Source organism: Amblyraja radiata, chromosome 38 (genome assembly GCF_010909765.2).
Source record: "Amblyraja radiata isolate CabotCenter1 chromosome 38, sAmbRad1.1.pri, whole genome shotgun sequence".
Classification (NCBI taxonomy): domain Eukaryota; kingdom Metazoa; phylum Chordata; class Chondrichthyes; order Rajiformes; family Rajidae; genus Amblyraja; species Amblyraja radiata.
The window spans coordinates 6,362,870-6,381,168 of record NC_045993.1 but is presented as its reverse complement, the minus strand read 5'-3'; the positions used below and the strand labels follow the sequence as shown (position 1 = coordinate 6,381,168).

Sequence of the window (18,299 nt, the reverse complement as noted above, 5' to 3'; positions counted from 1 at the left end):
TTCCCTGTTATGGTAATTTAGAGTGGAACAAGAAAAAGCAGAGAGAGCTTCCAGAAAATGAATCTTGCTACTTTAACAGAGTAGCTCGAGGTCGACACTCTGGTGGAAATATGGAACAAGCTGCCAGAGGAAGTAGTTGAGGCAGGGACTATAACAACATTTAAAAGACATTTGGACAGGTACATGGAGAGGAAAGGATAAGAGGGATGTGGGCTACATGCAGGCAGGAGGGACTAGTGTATATGGTGCAGCTTGGTTGACATAGGCAAGTTGGGCTGAAGAGCCCATTTCCATGCTGTAGGTTTCTATGACTCTATGTGGTGACAGGTTACTCTCTGGGATAGAGTACTGTAGGACTGGAAGCAATCTGCTGCAGTGGATTAAGAATAGTCTGAATGCTTGAACATAGCACAAGATGTACTTGGAGTCCTGTTACCAGTTGGGTCCCAAGAGACTTTTACTGGGATATTTTCTCGTTGCTATTTATATTATTGACCTAGATATAGTTGCTTGGGGTTTGAAATTAAGTTTTCAAAACATACATGGAAGCGTGAGAACTGGGGAGGATGCCTAATAGCCCTGTCCCACGGTACGAGTTCATTCCAAGAGGTCTCCCGAGGTTTTAAAAAATCAAACTCTTGGGAAGCACAGAGAATTAACGTCGGAGCTCAGGGACGTCTCTTAGCGCTAACGGCAGGTACTCGGGAAGACTCGCTAACGGCAGGTAAGCACGGGAAGACTCGTGAAGATTTTTCAACATGATGAAAAATGTCCACGAGAGCCCCGAGTACCGACGAGTGGCCATTACCGTAAATCTCCGAGTTCGAATCAGGGCGAACTCGGGAGAACTCTTGGAATGAACTCGTACCGTGGGACAGGGGTTTATCGATCACAGGCAGATTTTTTTTGCGTCATGGAAGTCTGTATTTGGTAAATCATATATATATATTTTTTAAAGTGGACATATTCCAGCTTTCTCCCCTCTCCCAATCCAACCTCAATCAGTCTTGAAGAAGGGTCCCAACCCGAAACGCCTGATCCTCTGAGTTACTCCAGCAACTTGTGTCTTTTTTATTTGGCAAGCGATAGGTGGATACAGATGAGGGGGATTTTTCAATTGGCAGATGGGTGGACAAAGGTTCGAGCTGAAAAGGAGACAAAAGGTTATAAATACTTGTAAACAGAATTACTCACCTGGGGAACAGCGAATGAACACTTGGCTATGCATTCATACGCTTCTTTATGCTTCCCTAGTTCATTGAGCGCTCTGGTTTTCCGATAAAGTGCCCGATAATTGTTTTCATTCAGCTTCAAAGCACTTTCACAGTCTTCCAGCGCTTTCTCATGTACATCCTGCAAGAACAGTCAAGGTTACCAACCCATGGACACAGAGCCTTACTTCCCCATTGCCCCATGTTAGAGAGGTAAATATTAATTTTACTTTTGCTAATTTTCTGAGAGTGCCCCTTCCCTCCAGGTTTTGCTGCACCAGTGCCAGCCTTAAAATATCTTAATCAGTCGGTCTCTCGCCTTGCCCTTTGGAGGCCAATTGTTGTCTCTGAGTAGACCGTATTCATCCCCTTGCCTGCTGACCAACATATCCCATCAAAAAATGTTCGCAATGTTGGGCGAGTCCAGAACCAGGGGCCAGTCTTAGAATAAAGGGGAGGTCGTTTAAGACTGAGGTGAGAAAAAACGTTTTCACCCAGAGAGTTGTGAATTTGTGGAATTCCCTGCCACAGAGGGCAGTGGAGGCCAAATCACTGGATGGATTTAAGAGAGTTAGATAGAGCTCTAGGGGCTAGTGGAATCAAGGGATATGGGGAGAAGGCAGGTACGGGTTATTGATTGGGGACGATCAGCCATGATCGCAATGAATGGCGGTGCAGACTCGAAGGGCCGAATGGCCTCCTCCTGCACCTATTTTCTAAGTTTCTATGGGTCGCCCAGCTATGAGATGTTATCATGTTGGAAAGGGTGCAGAGAGATTTACCAGCATGTTACTAGGCAGGCTTGAGTTATAGGAAGAGGCTGGGTAGCTTAGGACTTCTACCTTCAGAGCATTGGAGAATGAGCAATGATTTTATTAAAGTATAAAAAGGAGCACGGAACACTCGTAGGATGTTTCCTAAGTTCATGGATTCGTAGTATCCCAAACAGCTTAATTGCCAAAATAGTATTTCCGAGGAGGGAGGAATTGCAGGACCCAAATTTCATACAACAACCTCCCATAAACAGCAATGAGATAAATGACCAGATACTCCCTTTCATTGGTGTTACCTAAAAGGTAAATGTTGGCTAATATGCCTTTGTCTTAAAACTAACTGTAAATGATAGAATCCCGGTGAACACTCACCATACTGAAATAGCAGGTTGCTCGATTAACATACAGGTGCTCCAGCAATCGCTGCGAGATCACAACATCATCTGATTCTGCATACTGGGCTACGTTCAAGGCTTCAACATATTGGAACAGGGCCTGTTTATAATCCGTCGCTCTGTACAGCTCATTCCCTTCTTCCAGTAAGTTTTTGACCAGCTGATGCAGGAAAGTCTTAACACGAACAAGAAACAAAATTGTGCATTTAAGTTGAACCCTTTATTAGTCTGCTGTTCAACATTTTCAACCTCTTGCTGTCACCTGGTGGTAAAATCTCATAACAGCCTCAAATCAGACCATCCATTTTAGTTTGTTCAGTTGCCTCAGTATTACTCTTCATTCTCTATTCTCTCAGTATGGATCTTAGAAAGCTTATGGGTCAACTCGACCTTCACTCAATATGCTGGTTCTCCGATGCGAATCTACAGTTGATTGAACAGAGCAGAGAGAATGCAAGGCAATCACCATTATTCCACCACATTCGATCAATCTACAGAGGGTTCAGCATCTATCACACTAAAGGGGCTGTCCCACTGTACGAGCTAATTCAAGAGCTCTCCCGAGTTTAAAAAAAAACTACTCGTGGTAAGCACATAGAATGTACGTAGCGGGTACGTCGGAGCTCGGGACGTCTCTTAGCGGCTCGTAACGTTAACGGCAGGTACTCGGGAAACGCGGTAAGCTCGGGAAGATTTTTCAACATGTTGAAAAATGTCCACGAGAGCCCCGAGTACCTACGAGCGGCTATTACCGTAATTCTCCGAGTTCGAATCAGGGGAAACTTGGAAGAACTCTTGAATTAACTCATACAGTGGGACAGCCCATGAGATTAACCAGAGTGCCATGTAGATTTGTTCCAAAGCAGAAAATATGCAAGATAATTCTTCTTCCCTCATTGTGACCAAATATATTGACCTAATGTCTTGGTGCCCGAGTTTTATTCCTGGGGATGGGGTCGCTGAATTTATAAGCCTAAACCTTAGTCCTATTATTTTGTTTGTCTGTAATCCATGGTTAATAAACAGCCCCAATTCAAGACATAGCCTCATCCTACCCCCTGCACACACCGAATCAGTTCCGTATGGAAAAATAGGTACAGTTTTACTTTGAGACAAAATAAAATAGCATAGCTAAACGAGGCAGAATTAAGGAGACCATTTCAACAGAGGAAAGAGAATGGAGGAGCAAAAATAAAGAATTTTGTTTGCCGGTTCAGAGAAAATATTTCCTTTGCAATAGGGTGAGATTAAGCATAGAACATTGCAAAGACAGAAAAGCTCCTTGGAATAACAACCATCCAGCATGGACCAGTCTAGCGCGGAGTCCTGTACTCTAAATTAAATGAGATTAAGATTGGAACCAAGGACTTTTCTCCCTCCAGTGAAATACAATTTGAGTACAAGGTTAAAGCCACACATCAAATTCATTGCCCTCGCCACGTCTGTGTGGACAGACTGTATGCCATTGCCTAAGGATTGTCCAAGGATTGTCCAGGACAAGAATTCTGGATTTGAACCAAAGGTTAATTGGTGCAAATGCAAGGTTATGCCCACTTTTTCACAGGGGCAAGAGGTGGCTTCAACTTGCATGGCCTGGTCTCAAATACTTATGGTCCAGGATTTCCCCGAGGAAGGTGCAAATTCACCATCTCCGTGCCAAAACAGTTGATGACAGCTTTATCAACATGATAGATGTGGTATTGTGCCCATATTTGTTACTAATAATGAAACTCACCAATGCCTATGGGAACTCTCAACTACGTCCCAGGTAAGGTTCCACGAACTTGATTTATTGTGTCGCAATAGCTGGGAAATTTTTCATTATTGGCTTCTAGAAGCAAAGCTCAATGCTAGACTGTTGTGCAGTTTTAAAACGGGATAATAATGAAGCACATTTTAATTAGATGGTCGCAAGGGATGGCTGGATTCTGTGCTCTTCCCGATGAGGAAAGGGTCTTTAGACAGAGAGTGGTGAATCTGTGGCATTCTTTGCCACAGACGGCTGTGGAGGCCAAGTCAATGGATATTTTTAAGGCAGAGATAGATAGATTCTTGACGGGTGCCGGGGGTTATGGGGAGAATGGGGTTAGGAGGGAGAGATAGATCAGCCATGATTGAATGGCGGAGTAGACTTGATGGGCCGAATTCTGCTCCGATCACTTCTGACCTTATATGTGGCGTGCACTAATTTAGTGAGTTAAACAAACAAATCAAAACAAGTTAGTAATCAAATACGGTAAGAGATGCATGTACCTCGTATTCATCCTGGCTTCCAGGATAAGGTAATGGAGATCTGGTGGGAGAAGCAGATATATTCATTATTGTCAGTGAGATATCTGAGCAATATTGCCTATTAGGCAAGGATACAACATCTATAACTCATTGTGATGTACAGTTAGCTGGAGCAAGAATATCAGTGTCTCTCAACTGGAGTTGCACTATTTTTCCATCACAACCCTTAGCTAAGGCCAATTGGTCCATATAATGATGGTAATAAACGCAATTGGAAAATGGACGTCAGGATGGGCATGTGCAATGTGACTCATTTTGGAAGTGACAACCCAGTGACTACCAAATGTTTGGAAAATAAGAGTCTAAGTGGGGTGACGCAGCAAAGGAAATCAAGAAAACACATTCACAAATCATTAATAGTAGTGACTCGCGTTAGTAAGGCCAGAATACACTGGACTTTGATGCTAACAGAAGAAGCACTTGAAGCTAACAACATCTATGCATTTAAGGGCGGCACAGTGTTAGAGTTGCTGCCTTACAGCGCCAGAGACCTGGGTTTGATCCGGACTACAGGTGCTGTCTGTGCGGAGTTTGTACGTTCTTCCTGGGAGGGTCTCGACTCAAAACGTCACTTATTCATGTTCTCCGGTGATGCTGTCTGACCCGCTGAGTTACCCAAGCAATTTGTATCCTTTTGACCATCTGTAGTTATACTTCATCCCACTTTCTCACCCACTCCCTACACACTAAGGATATTTTACAGAGGCTAATGAAATTATAACACCACACTTGTTTGGAATATGGGAGGAAACCAGAGCTCTCAGAGGAAGCTCATGTGCTCACAGGAAGAACGTATAAACTCCTCACAGACAGCATCAGATATAACGATCGATCCTGGGTCTCTGATGCTATGAGGCAGCACTTCTGCCTTCTGTGCCACATGTTTGCTGAGCTCACTCTGAAGGAACTACAATTGACCTTCAAGGCACTGTAGGAAAAGGGAAAATACATGATCCAGCAGCATAGGATGCAAGACATGCATTGTAAATGAAATACATATGTTTGGCAGAGGGTCAAGATCAACATATAGCCTACAGTTTCAGATGAGATGTGGGTAGCTTACTAAAATTCAGAATTATCTCAATTCAAACATGGAAATCTGCCACTTGAATAAGGCATGGGAGGTTGATTTGTCTGAACTATATCTCCATATCTCAAGAGAGAAACTTAGTAGTGATAACATGTGCTCAAGTCTAAAATGCTGTCTGAACTTAAAGAAAATTCCTAACTGATCTGAAAGTGCAGACACAAACGTGGCCAATGTTTGATACTCAGAGAGATGATTAGAGTCAGTAACCAGTCAAACTCTTCACAAATGAGAGAAGAGATGGCCGTTTTTGGTTGCAGGTGGAGGGAAATCGTAGGAAGGCTAAAATCTGCTGTCTGCTACCTTTGAGACACTGAGCACCAGGAGATTGTCTTTTTAGACATAGCTGGTGTACAGAATCTCTTGCCCAGAATAGGGGAATCGAGAACTAAAGGGTATAGGTTTAAGGTGGAGGGGGAAAGATTTAATAGGAATCTGAGCAGAAACTTTTTCACACAAAGGGTGGTGGGTGTATGGAACGAGCTGAGCTGCCAGAGGTGGTAATTGAGACAGGGACTATTGCAACATTTAAGAGACAACTAGACAGGTACATGGATAGGACAGGATTGGAGGAATATGGGCCAAATGCAGGCAGGTGGGACTAATGTAGATAGAAACATAGAAAATAGATGCAGGAGGAGGCCATTCAGCCCTTCGAGCCAGCACCGCCATTCATTGTAATCATGGCTGATCGTCCCCTATCAATAACCAGTGCCTGCCTTCTCCCCATATCCCTTGACTCCACTAGCCCCTAGAGCTCTATCTAACTCTCTCCTAAATCCATCCAGTGACTTGGCCTCCACTGCCCTCTGTGGCAGGGAATTCCATAAATTCACAACTCTCTGGGTGAAAACGTTTTTTCTCACCTCAGTCTTAAACGACCTCCCCTTTATTCTAAGACTGTGGCCCCTGGTTCTGGACTCGCCCAACATTGCGAACATTATTTGATGGGATATGTTGGTCGGCGTGGGCAAGTTGGGTCGAAGAGCCTGTTTCCACGCTGTATGATTCTATTACTCAAAATCATATTCCTTTCCGACTTCAACAAATTCACTTGCTGGCAAAGGAAATTGGAGCAGATTCCTCTTAGCTAAGTCATAGGCACAGGTACTGAAAGGCAGAGAGGGCCCATCCACTGCTGCAGACAAAATCAACGAAGTCATTATGGAGCAAAAACCAAATCTGGGACCTTCTGCAACGCAATAACTCGATGCCCATTATCCTTGTATTTACATGACTGCGGAATCTCCATGATAAAACCTTACAGAATGTATTTTTCTTTCAGGAAAAAGCAGAGAGGTAGCATGGCCTTTCTTACTGAATGAAGTGTAATCCTTTCTGAATTTCTTCCTTGCGCTTCTGTGTACCTGGAGAGGTGCTCGACATGTTAACAGCAGCAGGCGCTGGTATCAGCTGTGGGGAAAATGAATCATCGTTATTCAGGCAGGAGGAGGGTGGAATTACATGGTGCAACTAAAGCCTAAACACACAGGGAGAAGCATTTCTTTGTGTTTCACATCAGTCACTATGGCATGCATTATTTTTGTTAAATGGGAGGGAGACAGCCATTTTGTAGATCACATGTTTTATACTGCATCTTATTTATCCAGTAAATTTACAGACAGTGGTCCGACTGGCGAAGATGACAATCGACCTTTCGAAATGGCTGCAAACGATGTGATGAAGATACCCAGAGAGTAATGTTAGGAGAAGATGACATTCATTCCAAACAAACATTGCAACACCATCAAAGTGGTAGTGCTGCTGTCACACAGCGCCAAAGACCCGGGTTCTATCCTGACTACGGGCGCTGCCTGTACAGAGTTTGTACATTCTCCCCGTGATCACGTGAGTTTTCTCCAGGTGCTCCGGTTTCCTCCCACACTCCAAAGACATACAGGTTTGTAGGTTAATTGGCTTCGGTAAAATTGTAAATTGTCCCTAGTGTGTAGGATAATGCCAGTGTACGAGGTGATCGCTGGTCGCGCTGACCCCGTGGGCCTAAGGGCCTGTTTCCGTGCTGCATTTCTAAAGTCTAAAGTAATATGCTGGAATAATCCCATAGAAAGATGGTTCTCATTCCCACACACCCTTTCCCAGAAGCACACTTCTGGCATTCTAGTGGAATGGGGGTTCACAGCTTGAACTCAATGTCTTAATATTGGGTTTGAACCCAGAGCAATCTTACTCTGACAGCAAAATAAAAGCATCTAAACTAAACCAACATGAACTATAGATTATTCCTTTCTCCTTGATCTGTGCACTGTGGGCAGCTTGATTTGACAAGTGTTAATGATGTTAATGATGTGGAGTCTAAGCAAGGATGGAACAGTGGTGCAGCAGTGGTGGCAGAGACTCAGGTTTGATCCTGACTAAGGCACCAGTAATGCAGATTTAAACACCAGCAAGCCCAGGACGCACAAATATGAGGGTCCTGGAATTACTTGTTTTAGAAGGAACCGCAGATGCTGGAAAATCGAAGGTAGACAAAAATGCTGGAGAAATTCAGCAGGTGAGGCAGCATCTACGGATGCTCCATATATATATATATATATGCTCCGTAGATGCTGCCTCACCTGCTGAGTTTCTCCAGCATTTTTGTCTACCTTCGATTTTCCAGCATCTGCGGTTCCTTCTAAAACAAGTAATTCCAGGACCCTCACACTTGCGCGTCCTGGGCTTGCTGGTGTTTAAATCTGCATTCTCCAGAGAAATCCAAGTTAGTGGAGTAAATATATCATAGATTCCACCTGGTGGCAGAGCAGTTTCATGTCCCGGTTTTGGTGGAGGTGCTGGTTTGATGTGGAAACTGAAAGTACTTTTTTGCCTGGGATTTCAGTAGCATGCTGTTTTTCTTGCAGTATTATGCAATTGAATTTTTTTTATTTTTAACATAAACAATGAGGAATAGGCACCATCTCGGAGCCATTTTATGAGTTGCCTGGTGAGAGAAGACCGAGTCTTTCTTTCCTCCCATCAGAGGGGATACCCGTCGGGTAGTGCAGCTAGTAGAGCTGCTACTTCCTCACACCTCCAGTATCTGGCCTTCACTCCTGATCTCCTCTGGATCTTATAGAAACAAATAAATTTTTTAAATGATTGGACAGGCTAGATGCAGGAAAAATGTTCCCGATGTTAGGGGAGTCCAGAACCAGGAGTCACAGTTTAAGAATAAGGGGTAGGTCCTTTAGGACTGAGATGAAGAAAAACCTTTTCACCCAGAGAGTTGTGAATCTGTGGAATTCTCCGCCACAGAAGGCAGTGGAGCCCAATTCACTGGATATATTCAAGAGAGAGTTCGATATAGCTCTTGGGGCTAATGGAATCAAGGGATATGGGGAGAAAGCGGGTACTGATTTTAGATGATCAGCCATGAAGGGCCAAATGGCCTACTCCTGCACCTATTTACTATGTTTCTATGGTGCCCTCTGCAATTTTGCCTGTTCTCTGTGTGACCGCAAGTGTTTCCTCTGGGTGCTACAGATACGCCCCTCCCCCACATCCCCAAAAATGTGTGGGTCAATAGATTAATTGGCAATGTGAATTACACCAAGTTTCACCAAAGTCGAAGGGGAGTTTGATGGGAGGGTGTGGTATGGGAATAAAGGGGTTGGCTTAGCATGAGTGTAGAAAATGGTGCTCGCTGTTCAACAGGGACTCGTTGGGCCGAAGGGCCTGTTTCTGTGCTGTATCCTTCAATGACTCAAAGTTCACTTTTGCAATCTTGACCTGATTGCCTTGGTAAAACTGCAAGGATGATGCCATTGCCTAGGCAAACCTCCTTTTAGAGAACCATAAAGGGAACTTGGACCATGGTGTCATGGTCTCCTGTCATTAGGTCCCCCCCCCCCCCCCCCCCCCCCCCCCCCCCCCCCGACTCCACAGTGTGAATCAAAACTGTAATGCCATGCATTACCTCTGGCATAAATAGTGGGGGGGTTTTAACTTAGTTTGACACTGTCCTTATATTCTATTTCTGGGGCAATAAAGGCAAGTATTCTATTGCTCAATCGGTGACTTTATTTCTGTATCTTCAGAGATACAGATACAGAGAACTGGGTCTTCCTTGTAAGGTCCTTCCATAATAAAAGGCTCAAAGTTGTAAAACAGGACCCAGTCACCATTCTAAATGGAAAATTATCATTACTTCGTACTTTTCCTTATTGATACTGCCACCTGCCTGTCCATTTTTCAAACATCCATGGGGACTGGACTTTGTGCCTTCCCCCACAGTGGGAACCATTGTGGGGGGATGTTTTTATGTTTTAATATTAAACTTCCTCTTTAATGCTATGTTGTATTTTATTAGTGTGCTGCAAGGACATCTGAATTTCCCCTGAATAAGGGGATAAAGTATTTATTATTATTATTATCCTGAAGGTTTATGTTGTTTGTCACCCATCTTGTCATCAGAATTTTGGTTTCACCGTACTCAAGCATTTAGACTATCCGTATGAATGACATTGTTCCAGCAAAGGTGTTTTAATATTCAGAGTTGGCTTGGCAGCTCCAATATGCTCCCACTACAAATATGTAATTCTGCAAAGTTACTTGTCTATACTCAAAATGTTGAAACTTAGTGGACAATTATTGCCACCAAAACTGCAGTCAATCATTTATTCTTGTTTTTGTGTTTAAAACATATATAAACCCCATGTACAGAGGTTTGAAATTCTACCAAGAGAGTTGCCAAGAGAATGTCTGTTTCTCTTGACAAATAAACCATATCGATCTGAAGAAGTGTCCCGACACGAAACATCACCTGCCTGACCCGCTGATTTACTCCAGCATTTATGCCCTTTCTTGCATCAGCTAGCGTCAGCAGGAACATTAAAAAGCATATTATCTAAATGGTGAAAGATTGCAGAACTCTAAGATGCAGGTGCCCTCCTATATAATTCCCAAAAGGCTGATTTGCTGATACAGCAAGTCATTAAGTAAACTAATTATGTTATTTTTTTATTGCTGGGGGAATTAAGTGGAAAAACAATTAGTTATTAGCAAAACACAAAGTACCAAAGAAACTCCCGTCATCAGTCTGAAGAAGGGTCCTGACCCGCAACATCATCAAACTCAACAGCGATAAGACAGAATTCCTCCTCATAGGCTCCAAAGCCACTCTCACCATCGACGGCACCACTGTCTCCCCATCTCCCCAGGCCCGCAACCTTGGCGTGATCTTTGATTCCACCCTCTCCCTTGAGCCTCACATCCGCCATGTCATTAAAACCTCCTTCTTTCATCTTGCAACATCGCCAAACTCAGACCCTCTCTCACACCGCCCGCTGCTGAAAGACTCATCCATGCCTTCATCTCCTCCCGACTGGACTATTGCAACTCACTTCTCCTTGGCATCAGCTCCACCTACATCAACCGACTCCAACTGGTCCAGAACGCAGCCGCCCGACTCATCACCCATACCAAATCCTGGCATCACATCACTCCAGTCCTCAAACAACTTCACTGGCTTCCCATCTCCCACCGGATCACCTACAAAATCCTGATCCTCACCTACAAAGCCCTCCACCATCTGGCCCCCCCATATCTCATTGACCTCCTCTCCCCCTACCAACCCTCACGGTCCCTCAGATCCACATCAGCCAGTCTTCTCTCCATCCACAAGTCCAACCTCCGCAGTTTTGGGGACAGAGCCTTCTCCAGGGCAGCTCCCAGGCTCTGGAACTCCCTCACCCAACTGATCCGCAATTCCGTGTCCCTCACCATCTTCCAGTCCCGCCTCAAGACCCATCTCTTCACCTCTGCCTATCCTTAGCCCCACGTCCCCGTCCCTTTTCATCTGTGCATTAATTGCCTCATACTGTGTTTTGTATTGAATTCTGTCTTTACTTTGTGTACTAGTCATGTCTCTACTATTTATTTCATTCCCCTTACATGTTTTTCCTCTACATGCTCAATTTTTGTAAGGTGTCCTTGAGACTCTTGAAAGGCGCCCATAAATAAAATTTATTATTATTATTATTATCTGTTCATTTCCTCCAGATACTGCTTGCAGTTCATCCAGCACTTTATGTTTCGCTAAAGCGTCCAGTGTCTGCAATTTCTCGTGTCACCAGGAAGCTATGCTTCACTTATCTAGGAGGGCATAAGTTATTAAATGACAGAATGGGCTTGAGGGACCGAGGGGCCTACTCCTGCTTCCAATTCAAACGCGCAATATACGCTTTTTTTCCATCACTCAAGTACAGGAATAAGATTGCCTCATCTGGAGAAGTGAATAATTGATAAACTACATCAACAATTTTCTTTATAAATGTGAACACAGTATGCCTACAAACCCCCCTCACCCCTTCCCCTCCTCCCCACTCTGTGCCCCACTTGGACACACATCCATTTCTCCCATCCCCTTGCATCTATATTCCTTCCTCTGGCTTCACAATTTGCACTTCTTCTATCCTTATCACACAGCTTTTGTCTTTTCCTCTCTGGTCTTCGTCCAACTATCTGCCGATCAACCCCCTCCTTCACCTGTATCCACCTATCATTCGCTCAGCTTTTTCCTGCCCCTTCACCCTTCCAGCTTTCTCCCCCTCCACAATCAGTCCGAAAGAGGATCCTGATCCGATATGTCACCTATCCATGTTCTCCAAAGATGTTGCCTGACCCGTTGAGTTACTCCAGCACTTTGTGCCTTTATTTGTAAACCAGCATCTGCAGTTCCTTGTTTCTCCAACACACAGTATACAATTGATTTGCAAAGTAAGATCAAGACATACCCAACATGGGGATTAAGTTACAAATACACATTCTGATCACCTCCCACACTGAAGATTGTGAGACCAAGGCCCACTTTAATGATTTGTAGCAAAAAGTTGATTCTTTAGCATAGTACTGAACAACACACGGATGGAGAAATGTTTCGTTTGGAGATACCACATGTAAACAGGCTCTACGGCCCACTGAGTCCACACGACCATCGATCACCCGTTCACACTAGTTTCTTGGTTATTGTACTTCGTCATCCATTCCCTACACACGAGGAGCAATTTATGGAGGCCAATTAGCCTACAAAATCCGCACGATTTCGGGATGCGAGAGGAAACCAGAGCACCCGGAGGAAACCCACACCGTGAAAGGGGGAACATGCAAACTCCGCACACATAGCATCCGAGATCAGATCGAACCCAAATCTCTGGCACAGTGAGGTAGCAGCTCTACCTCAACACTACAGCCATTTTATGCTTCCTCGTGGAAAATCCCTTGATACTATCTCAAAAAAGGTGCTGTAGTCATTGCACTTTTCTCACCAACATCAGTGCAATGTAATCTGATTAGTATCACATCACAAGAGTAAATCCACGTGTATATGATCGCTTCATTTTTAAAGTACTTAATTATCCAATATGTACTTTGGGATGTAATAAGGTACCAAAGAAATACACATATTTCTTATTATTCCAGTGACTAAACTACAATCATAAATAAAGTTGATTATATCAGAGTTTCAAAATCATGGACATTATTTAAATTTAGAGAGTCAGGGAGATTGTCCAGGTCACAAACCAGTTTAAATATATGGAGGTTATGCTTCAGTGTGTGAAATGAATGGTTAGGGTGAAATTAAGATAACAACAAATCCGATTCTGAAAGTAAAATATTCTTTCCAAGTGTTAGAGGAAAGCTCGACTAAATTACCAATTTAGAGTGGGAGCACGTGGACTTTAATAATTGATTAAATTAGCTCACTCCTTGTCTGGAAATTAATTCACACAAAAGCAGTTGAGGCCTACAACAAAAAATAAAGCCGCGGTGTTGCGTAGTTCCCTCCCCGGCCACCAAACAGGTCCCCTGCTCTACTGCAAACGAGTCCGGAGGTCGGACCACATGAAGATAAGAAGACTTAAAAAGAGAAAGAAACCGAAACCTAACCCTGCAACGGCTCAAAGAAGAGAATTTGAAGAATAAAAACTAGTGGCCACGATATATTTTCCCACATTGCATTTTTCACCAGTTTACCTCTTTCAGTGGGGTTTATTCCCGCTCTCTGGCCGCCTTGCTGGTTTCTGGATTAAAATCACATTTGTCCATCCAGTTACTGAAGGTCTAACGCTGAAGTTTCTGCTCCATCGCCACAGCATGCTCCACCCCGCGCTCCGCCTTCTGCTGTCTGATTCAAAAGGAAGCAATACCTCCTGACGTCCTGAAATTGTACTTAGTCCATCTCTCTCTCTTTCTCTGAAACAAAAAGACACAAAGTGCTGGAGTAACTCAGCGAGTCAGGCAGCATAGCTGGAGAACATCCATGTCCACAGATGCTGCCTGACCAGCTGAGTTACTCCAGTACTTTGTGCCTTTTTTTTTTTGTAAACTAGCATATGCAGTTCCGTTTTTTTGTATGTGTGTGTCTTTCTCTTTTTCCAATGCTGAACCTACCACCACAACTACTACTACTACTACTAACCCGAGCTCTTCCTTATATTCCCATTGCCTCTTCTTAAATGTATGCCCATTCAAAGACAAGGGACTCTTATTCCCGGCACTTTGGCTGCGATTTATAACAATTTAGAAGAGCACATTTACAGCAAATGTTATCCCAATGTAGAGGGGTGATGGGCCTGGTGGAGGTGCTACACTCATCATGGAAAACCGGGTGGGCACAGGAATCTTGGCAGCACTCATTGACAATGAATCACAGCTGTGGAAGAAGTACAAGGTGGTGCTGCGTGGGCCCCTCAATGCCTGGACCTGTTGATGGCCTTCTCAGTTCTGTGCTTGGTACCAGAATTTTGATCTTTTCATTATGAAATGCTGTCTTTTTATCATGCTTTAAAAAAAACTTTTGCAAACATTGGTTTAAGGCAAGTGGTAAACGTAGTTGGTGTTTTTGCTTCATCGGAACACGATTTGCTTTTACTCTGGATCAGAAGCAGGGGTTAGATGAAGACAAGACTGGAAATGTATTCAAAATGTAGTGACTTGCTGGAACTGCCAAATATAAAAAATGTGTTAATTCAAGCCCTTGTATTAGTTTATTATTGTAATTTGCACCAAGATGCTGTGAAAATCTTTTGTTTGGGTGCTGGCCCCTGGTTCCCCCAACACCAGGAACATGTTTCCTGCTTCTAGCGTGTCCAATCCCTTAATAATCTTATATGTTTCAATAAGATCTCCTCTCAACCTTGTAAATTCCAGAGTATACAAGCCCAGCCGCTCCATTCTATCAATATATAACAGTCCCGCCATCCTGGGAATTAACCTTGTGAACCTATGCTGCACTCCCTCAACAGCAAGAATGTTCTTCCTCAAATTTGGAGACCAAAACTGCACACAATACACCAGGTGTGGCCTCACTACGGCCCTGTATAACTGCGGAAGGACCTCTTATACTCAACTCCTCTTGTTATTGAAGGCCAACATGCCATTAGCTTTCTTCACTGCCTGCTGTACCTGGAGTTGAGTTAAAGAGGTCCTTCTGCATGCTTACTTTCAATGACTGATGAACAAGGACCCCCAGATCTCTTTGTACTCCCCCTTTCCCAACTTGCCATTCAGATAATAATCTGCCTTCCTGTTTTTGCCACCAAAGTGGATAACCTCACATGTATCCACACTAAACTGCATCTGCCATATATCTGCCCACTCACCCAACCTGTCCAAGTCACCCTGCATCCTCATAGCATTCTCCTCACAGTTCACACTGCCACCTAGCTTTGTGTCATCTGCAAATTTGCTAATGTTACTTTGAATCCCTTCATCTAAATCATTAATGTATATTGTAAATAGCTGCGGTCCCAGCACCGAGCCTTGCGGTACCCCACTAGTCACTGCCTGCCATTCTGAAAGAGACCCGTTAATTCCTACTCTTTGTTTCCTGGTTGCCAAACAATTTTCTATCCATGTCAGTACCCTAACCCCAATACCATGTGCTCTAATTTTGCCCACTAATCTCCTATATGGGGCCTTATTAAATGCTTTCTGAATGTCCAGGTACACTACATCCACAGTCTGAAGAAGGGTTTCGGCCCGAAATGTTGCCTATTTCCTTTGCTCCATAGATGCTGCTGCACCCGCTGAGTTTCTCCAGCATTTTTGTCTACCTTCGATATTCCAGCATCTGCAGTTCCTTCTTAAACACTACATCCACTGGCTCTCCCTTGTCCATTTTCCTAGTTACATCCTCAAAAAATTCCAGAATATTAGTCAAGCATGATTTCCCCTTCGTAAATCCATGCTGACTGGGACCGATCCTGATACTGCTGTCCAAATGTGCCGCTATTTCATCTTTTATAATTGACTCCAGCATCTTCCCCACCACCTATGTCAGGCTAAATGTGTACAAAAAAAGTTGTATTATGGAGAACATTTGGAAGGGTCCCTGCAAAGTGCTGCCCTGACGCCTGCAGGTGGTGCAGTTGAGAGCAAAGATTATAGAGGAGCTCCTCTAGTATCTTTGGTTGAGAGACTCATAGAAACATAGAAAATAGGTGCAGGAGTAGGACATTCAGCCCTTCGAGCCTACACCGCCATTCAATATGATCATGGCTGATCATCCAACTCAGTATCCTGTACCTGCCTTCTCTCCATACCCCCTGATCCCTTTAGCCACAAGGGCCACATCTAACTCCCTCTTAAATATAGCCAATGAACTGGCCTCAACTACCTTCTGTGGCAGAGAGTTCCAGAGATTCACCACTCTCTGTGTGAAAAATGTTTTCCTCATCTCGGTCCTAAAAGACTTCCCCCTTATCCTTAAACTGTGACCCCTTGTTCTGGACTTCCCCAACACCGGGAACAACCTTCCTGCATCTAGCCTGTCCAACCCCTTAAGAATTTTTGTAAGTTTCTATAAGAGTCACGCTCAAAGATCTGCTATACTGCTATAAGATCTTTGGTCACGCTTGCAAACCGGCTTTCTTTCGTATGCAATCGAAAGCAAAGATCTGATCGAAAGGGCGGGGAAACCCGTTCGCGCAACGTTCACAGGGAAATGTAGTTCGCGAGGGGGTATCAGCCCGGCCTGAACGGAAGGAGCGCCGTCTCGGGTAGAACTACAACTCCCACAATGCTTGGCTCTTCGCACATGCGCAGGGAGAAACGGCGGAACTCACTAGATGCCGGTTTGAAAAGCGTTGACCGCCATTAGGTAAAAGAAACTCGGCGCGTGGAGCGAGCTGTTAAATTGCTTTCAATCCGAACGGTTTGTGGTATTTTTATTTGCACATTAATTTCCTTAGGTGTTTTTAGTGAATTTTTCGACAAATTGCTATTAATTATGATTTCTAAGTGACGCTGGAGGCTTTATAAGCGGTTTGTTCATAATTCAAGTAACGTGTTCTGTTAGTGATAAACAACCAGAGGCGCCGTCTCTTGAGTGCATTGGAGGCAGAGATCGGTAGGTGTTTGGATGTAGAGCTGGTGTGTAGTTATCACCTCATTGTCATCAACGTGCTCCCAGAGCCAAGCTTGTTCCTTGATTCACAGCAGGGTTTAATGTCTTGGTTTAATGTCTCATCATAAGTAATGGGGCCTTTTTAGACAGTGTAACAGTCACCAATTTCCGCCCTGGAGTCTTGAATGCTTGTTAACATGTCAGGGGTGTCTAATGATTCGGGGACAGGGTGCTCCACTATAGGATCTTTGCTGAAAAGTACTGCTGAGATTTCTCCCCACCTCTAGGGTTGTTCAGAAGCCTGTGTCTGTGATCTGGGCAGACTGCTGTGTGTATTATTGTAACCCTTCCCAGCAGTTGATGATGACACAACAATGCTGTCAAGAGTACTGGAAAAAATCAGTTCACATGGTTACACAAGATTCTGGAATCCTGATCAAAAAAGTCCTGGAATAACTCGGAAGATAGACACTGGTAAATGCTGGAGTAACTCAGTGGGACAGGCAACATCTCTGAATCGTAGGAATGGGTGATGTTTTGGGTCGAGACCCTTCCGTCTGATGGAATAAATCAGTTGGGCAGGCAGCATCTGTGGAGGGAATGGACAGGCAACATTTCTGAAGAAGGATCTCAATCCGAATTGTCACCTATCCATTCCCTCCACTGATGCTGCCTTTCCGGCTGATTTGCTTCAACACTGTGTTTTGATCAGCATACCTGGCTGTTGTGTGTGAAATAGGCAAGCGTGTAACAAAGACGATTGTTTACCTGCAGAATTTTCACACCTTGAGTCAAAGATGGAAAGGTAACAAGTTTTGTGTTTACAATAAAAAGCCAAAATGTGTTTTCTTTAATTCAACAGATCTTTAAGATTGACAAATTATCCTTTAATCTCTAAAAATCTTTATGGAGGGAAAATTAGAAAAATTATATATAAAATAATGAGAGGCATAGAGAGGGGAGACTGTCAGAACTTTTAACCCAGGCTGAAAATGTCAAGGATTAGAGGGCATAACTTTTAAGATCAGAGGGGCAAAGTTTAAATGAGATGTGAGGGGCAAGTTTTTTTTTAAACAGAGTGGTGGTGCCTGGAATGTGCAGCCAGGGGAGAGGTGTTGGTGGCCTTTAAGAGGCTTTTAGATGGGCACATGATGTGCATCACATGCAGGCAGAGAAGATTAGTTTAACTTGGTA

General features: G+C 43.9%; 2 protein-coding genes across 3 annotated transcripts in view; one reads left to right on the top strand and one right to left on the bottom strand.

Annotated features, from left to right (window-relative positions):
• Nucleotides 1-13,894, bottom strand: part of zc3h7b (zinc finger CCCH-type containing 7B) — a 47,702-nt gene extending 33,808 nt beyond the window's left edge. The window contains exons 1-5 of the mRNA XM_033013064.1: nt 13,733-13,894; nt 7,077-7,171; nt 4,633-4,672; nt 2,357-2,554; nt 1,195-1,353 (exon numbers count right to left, since the gene is read on the bottom strand). Of these exons, the coding sequence (XP_032868955.1) occupies nt 1,195-1,353; nt 2,357-2,554; nt 4,633-4,672; nt 7,077-7,144 (465 nt within the window). The 5' untranslated portion in view covers nt 7,145-7,171; nt 13,733-13,894. The remainder of the gene's footprint in view (nt 1-1,194; nt 1,354-2,356; nt 2,555-4,632; nt 4,673-7,076; nt 7,172-13,732) is intronic.
• Nucleotides 13,895-16,785: 2,891 nt separating this feature from the next.
• rangap1 (Ran GTPase activating protein 1) overlaps nt 16,786-18,299 on the top strand; it is a 29,559-nt gene continuing 28,045 nt past the window's right edge. The window contains exon 1 of one of the 2 annotated variants that reach the window (XM_033013497.1): nt 16,786-16,913. The gene's annotated coding sequence lies outside the window, so the exon portion shown is untranslated. Of the gene's footprint in view, nt 16,914-17,000; nt 17,109-18,299 lie in introns of those variants that run through there. The other variant, XM_033013498.1, reaches the window with a different exon arrangement.